Raw genomic sequence first — 6,074 nt, 5'->3', positions numbered from 1 at the left:
TTCCTCCTTCTCCACCAGCTTCTCCCCTCCTCCTACTTCACCACCTTCTCCCTTCTCCCCCTCCTCCTTCTCCACTCCTCCTTCTCCACCACCTTCTCCCTTCTCCCCTTCCTCATTCTCCACCAGCTTCTCCCCCTGCTTCTCCACCAGTTTCTCTCCTCTTCCTTCTCCACCACCTCACCATGCTTCACACTTCTGCACGTGAGATTGCTTTGCGATACAGCTGATTGGTTAACACAAACCACGTGACAAAATATGCAAATTATCTCCTGTACCGGCCTGAATATAGACAACCCCAACTTTTCATCGTGCAACTGATGCCGTGGGCGATACTATTCGCGAGAAGGGGACGGAAATACTGAGCGGAAGGGAGTGAGATCTCTCTCTTTCTCTCACTCGCTGTCTGTCTGTCTCTCTCTCTCTAACACACAATATTTTCTCTTCACGTACGCACGCACGCACGCACGCACGCACGCACGCACGCACGCACGCACACACACACACACACATACAAAGTGACACACACGCACACTCTCTCTCGGGGGCTATATATGTATATACGTATATATATATATATATATATATGGGAATATAATCTGATAGGATATAGATTAAAGTACCATATAAATAGATAGACATATTAGATATTAATAGATAGAAATTTATAAAATACCAGACATTGAATGAAAAGGTATTATTATTTTTGTGGGTTTTTCGTGATGGTTGATTCTATGTGGCACATTATTTCAAGGACAAAGGACAAAATTCAAGGACTTTCAACGGCTGTGGGGAGTATTAATTTACGGCTGTATCAATTCCTGGTGAGATGATTGTTGTTTCGATAAGTTGATATGATCGGTTGTCGGTGCGTCATGTGCCAGATGAAGAGCTATTACTGTTGCTATTGAAAGCGGGTGATGAATCGAAACAATCTACTTATCCTGCTGTACTCCATTAAAACATTAATTTGTTGTACATAAATTCGAGTTACCATTAAGCCGAAGTGTATTTTGTTTTGATTGTTTGTTGTACTTTTGTTAACAGATTTGAAAGTGAAGAGACAATAGAATAATGATGACTAAAGATTGAAATTATATTCAGTATAAGCCACTTCATTATAAGGGTTTCAGCACAGCTTTTACAACTCTTCACACCTATTGTTACAATTAACATTAATAATAATAATAATAATATTAACTGGGAGAATAAGTATAACAAAGCAGAGCAGAATAATTGCTACGGGTTGTACTGAACTATACATACATATGCACATACATACAAAGTTAACACGAAATCACAACGAAGTAAAACTGCAAGGTCAAATGCCCTGCAGTGGCACCGGACACCTTTACCCCCCCCCCCTTGATCAATTGCAAACTTCCGATTGTTATAAAAAAAATAAATTCCCGAAAAAACTGCATAAAGTCGCGCACTTGTGGCCTTGTCACGGAATGCTAGTGGGGGGCAGCGGCAGTAGCTCTCGCTGTTAGACCAGCTAAGCAACAATGAAGCGAAGACACAGCCCCCGCGACCGTCGCCACGTACCGGCGACAGCGGCGCCACCTACACGCCCTTGCCGCCAGAGCAACACCCTTCCTTACGACTTCCTCCTTCTTCTTTCAACTGCCTCCTTCCTTGCTCTCACTGGATCTTTTTTTCTCCTTCAGACTTCTTCCTTCGTACTGCCTCCTCCTTTCTTCCTTCTTTCCTCCAACAGGATTCCTTTCCTCTTCTCCCACCATCACTTGCGAATGCGTGACCATCACAACCAAGCTAACGCCGCACTCACGTGTACAACCGCCCCCCCCTCCTCCTCCCTCCCTTCCTCCTTCTCTTTCTTCCTCTCTCCATCCCTCCCTTCCCTCCTCGCTCACTCTCGCCTCCTGTGCCAGGCCGCCATGACAATCACATAGCGGCGTACGTTTAACAAGCGCGCTTTCACAAACACGCACCGTCAGTTAGAATCTACAGCGCAGACAAGCGACATATACATACACATATACGTTATATTATGTTATATTATATACACACGAAGGAGACGACCGCAGCAGAAATGTCGCCGAAAAGCTCCAAGAGACGCAAACACGAGGTGCGGACTCGGCGTCGCCATGGCGACCACAACGTGGGAAAAGCTGCGCGACATCTACGGAGAGCGAAGACAGATGAACGCTGTCTCTCTCGCCAGCGCGCGCGCGTAAAGTTCCCTTATTACTAATTCGTTGGCAGCATAAGTGTAGTAAGTATACAGACTCACGAGCGCGCGATTACATCTAGCGATGCGTCTGCAGTAATTATTCATCGCTGACGCACACACGCGCACACACGCGCACGCACGCACGCGTGGGGTCATGACCTCACTCTGCGCTGGGCGCGCCGACGACAGCCCGCTCGCTGGCGCCACCTACATTCTACAAGGTCTACAGTAGTTGCTATCGCCTACCCGCCTCGCACGGCCAATCACAGCTCATGCAGTGAGGCACTATGACTGTAGTCACTGTACTACCCTGTCACGCCACGCCAAGCGTGCGACGCGGAGAGAGAGGGAGAGGGAGAGAAGCATACAGTACTATATAACTGTACTGTCACTAACCGTCATCGTTGTGCGACTATGTAATGACGACGACGAGGATTTATTACGTCAGCTATGTAATGACGACGACGAGGATTACGTCAGCACGTGCCTTTACAGATCCGTGTCGTTCGTATCATGTCACAAACGTGCACCATGTCAAGATTGTGTTTCGTGTCACGCCACGGTCACGTCGTTGCGTTAAGCTGTAAGCGTAGCATACACGCGGGGGGCGCAGCATCTTGCTCTCCCTTGTTAAGTTATACATACGAATAAATTAATACGTTCCCATGCGCACTTTTGCACGCACACACAAGGCGAGGCTGTCAGGGACTACCTGTCACCCACCTGCTCTTCACATTATCCCTCTCTTATTCTCCCTTCTCCCACTCTCTCTATATCTCTCGCCCCCTTCTCTCATTCTCCTTTCTCCCACTCTCTCTATATCTCCCTCTCACTCTCTCCTTCTCCCTTCTCCCACTCTCTCTATATCTCCCCCTCACTCTCTCCCAGGCTTGTTCATACTAATAAATCACAGTTTGTGTTGCCTCGCATTTCCGCAGCCGTCGCATCTTCGGCGGGTCACCAGAGGGCGCCACTGCGACACCCATCGACGGTCAGTGGCGTCGTATATGCGACGACGCGCTAGAGGGCGCTGATGACGCCGCCGACGCCACTCCGCCGGACGCCTTCTTGTTCTGCTGCCAGAAGCGGTCGTCGATGGTGAGTGCGTCGATCGTTGCCGACAGATGCTTCGAGTGGATCTCCACGAACTGCTTCGCTCCGGACTCGTACTTATAGAAGCGGCTCATCATGGCGTGAGTGATGACACGCGGACCGCTCCCGTAGAGCTTCGTCACGCGGTCTCGCTCCCCGTCATGTGCGTACAGCGAGCGGAACTGGCAGCCGGCGTCGCGGAACAGCACGAGGAAGTGCGTGCGGTCGGAGCGAGCGAGTGTGTCGAGGACGCGGCGCTTCGTGTCGGCGTTGACGGTTCCCGCGAGACAGCGGTGGCTGATCGCGTTCGTCACGATCGTACGGTTAGACTTCCCCGACGGTTTCACAAACAGTTTCGGACCCGAGTAGGGGTCGCCACCGCTGCGGTCGCCACCGGACGACACGTCCGACATCTGGTCCGAGTTTCGCTCGAAGGCGGGCGACGGGCGGCCGTTCCGCCGCGGCGGCCCTCCCCCTCCTCCTCCTCTCCCCCCGACCTCCCCCTCGTCCTCCACCGCCTCCTCCTGGTGGTGGTACATGGATTTGGGTCGCATCGGGGAGGACTGTCTCTCCGTCGTCGTCGCCGCCGCCTTCTCCTGCACCATGGACTTCGGGCGAGCGGGTTTCGGCTTGGGTTTCGAGGCGGCGGAGGAGGAGGTGGAGGAGGAGGAGGCAGGGGGTTCTCCCCCGGGCCCGAGTCCATCCTCGGCGAGCCGGGCCTCCTCCTTGCGTCGCACGTAGTCGTCCCAGATGAGCTGGCGTCGGACGCGCTCCTCCTCCTTCTTGCGGTCGGTTTCCTCTTGCTTCTCCCTCAGCTTCTCCCTCCGCCGCGCGTTCTCCTGCTCGATCTTCGTCCGCCGCTGCTCCTGCTTCTCTTTCCTCTTCAGCGCGCTCAGCATGATGCGCTGCTTCCTCTTCATCATCTCCTCGTCGCTAACCTTCCCCCCTCCTCCTTCTCCGCCGACCTCCCCCTCCTCGCCCTCCTCTCCGAGCACGAACGCGACTCCGGGCGATGCGACCTCGATGCGCGACCCCTCGGTGGCAGCGTCGGGGGAGCGAGGCGACGAGGCGTGCTTGTGTGGCGGGTGAGAGTGCCGCGCAGGGGTGCCACCGCTGCCGGGCGACGGGCGAGTCGTCTCCGTCTTGGCGACAGTCATCGGGGAGATAAACTGAGGAGGCGGCGGCGGAGCGTCGATGTCGCCCTGCGTCTCCGCGGCAACGAGGTCGGGGGTCGCCGTGCCGGACGACGTCTCCGACCCCTCCACTCCTCCTCCTCCGTTCTTCTTCCCCGACGTGGGCTTCTTCTTCACTCGGCTGAGCGGAGGCTTCTTCTTGCGCGGAGTGTCGTCGTCGAACGAGATCACGAACCCGGCGTTGATGTTCTCCTTGAACGACGGTGAGGGCGCCAGTGTCGGCAGCGGCGGAGACTCTGGCGCCACCTGGCGGTCCGAGTACGAGACGATCGGCTCCGACGCCGACGTGTATAGCGGGGACGTGGGCATCGCCGCGGCAACAGGAGGCTGCGGAAGCTCCGGCGACGCCGTCATCTCCTCCTCGACGTTCCGCTCGCGCAGCGGCGATGGAGGCGCCTCCTGGTGGGGTGCCGGGGGGTCGACGCGGGGGCTGCGCTCCATGTCCTGGTCGCTGTGCGCTCGCAGAAGCTGCTGCTGCTGCTGCTGCTGCTGCTGCTGCTGCTCTCCACCCCACTCCCCGCCGCCGCCGCCGCGGTAGTAGCGGTCGGGTGAGCCGCGTAGATTCTCCTGCGAGAGGCTGAGGTGCTGCAGATGCTCCTGGGATCCGTACGTCGCCGGGTACGGCTGGTAACCGTAGCGATGCGCGGGATGCTGCTGCTGAGGATGAGGATGTGGAGGAGGCTGAGGGGGGTACCCGCTGCCGCCTCGGTATACGTAACCACCCGGCGCGGGCGGGTAGTAGGGTTGGTACTGGTCGTGGTAACCAGGGTAGGGAGGCATGCCCGGGTAGGTCTGCTGCTGCTGCTGCTGCTGGGGGTGGTGCGGCGGCGGCGGGGGCAGGGTGCCGTACTGCGGTGAGTAGGTGTACTGCTGGTACGGCGACACGTGCGGCGGCTGCGGCGGCGGCGGCGGCGGGGCGTGGTGCATCACCGGCGGATACTGCTGCATCCCGCTGTGGTGGTACATGACGGGCGGCGGCGGGGCCGGCGCGGCGGCGTCGGGGAGGGAGTGCGACGATCCAACACTCGTCTGCGAGTCTGTCATGGCGGCAGCCTGCTCCTCGGCGACGGTCAGCCTCGCGATCTCCGCCTGCAGCTCGTGCATCTGCGACTCGTAGCGACGCACGGACGCGTGAAGCTGCTCCTCGTCCATCTTCGCCACGGCAACCGCGTCGTTGTCGTCACTCGCCGCTGTGTCGGAGCCGAGCGACTCGCTCAGCCACTTCTGACGGAGGACGTCAAGCTTCTCCTCTATCTCGCGCCGCGTCATCGCCTGCTTCCTCTTGTTCTCCTCCCCCGGAGCGATGACGGAGGAGGTGGCGGCGGCGGAGGAGGGTGGCTTGGTGGAGGCAGGGGGAGGAGAAGACGGAGGAGCAGGCTTGGGTTTCGTCTCCTCGAGCGCCAGGCGTGTCTTGGTTTTCTCCACCCTGCGAGAGAGAGAGAGAAGAGGGAGACATGCGGTTAGCTACGTGTGAGAGTCCACACAAAGCACAGGATGTTCATACATCTACCTTCCCCTCTCTCTCACACTATCTCTCTCTCTCTCTCTCTCTCTCTCTCTCTCTCTCTCTCTCTCTCTCTCTCTCTCTCTCTCTC

General features: G+C 56.7%; 1 protein-coding gene across 1 annotated transcript in view; it reads right to left on the bottom strand.

The window, feature by feature from the left end:
- Positions 1–3,004: 3,004 nt before the first annotated feature.
- Positions 3,005–6,074, bottom strand: part of LOC106817085 (calmodulin-regulated spectrin-associated protein 2-like) — a 23,836-nt gene continuing 20,766 nt past the window's right edge. The window contains exon 7 of the mRNA XM_014821732.1: positions 3,005–5,905. Coding sequence (XP_014677218.1) covers positions 3,187–5,905 — 2,719 coding nt within the window. The 3' untranslated portion in view covers positions 3,005–3,186. The remainder of the gene's footprint in view (positions 5,906–6,074) is intronic.

The sequence above is a fragment of the Priapulus caudatus genome, unplaced genomic scaffold (assembly GCF_000485595.1).
Source record: "Priapulus caudatus unplaced genomic scaffold, Priapulus_caudatus-5.0.1 Scaffold1591, whole genome shotgun sequence".
In the NCBI taxonomy this organism is placed as follows: domain Eukaryota; kingdom Metazoa; phylum Priapulida; class Priapulimorpha; order Priapulimorphida; family Priapulidae; genus Priapulus; species Priapulus caudatus.
The sequence above is the reverse complement of the archived record's forward strand: the minus strand, read 5'-3'. Positions and strand labels throughout refer to the sequence as shown.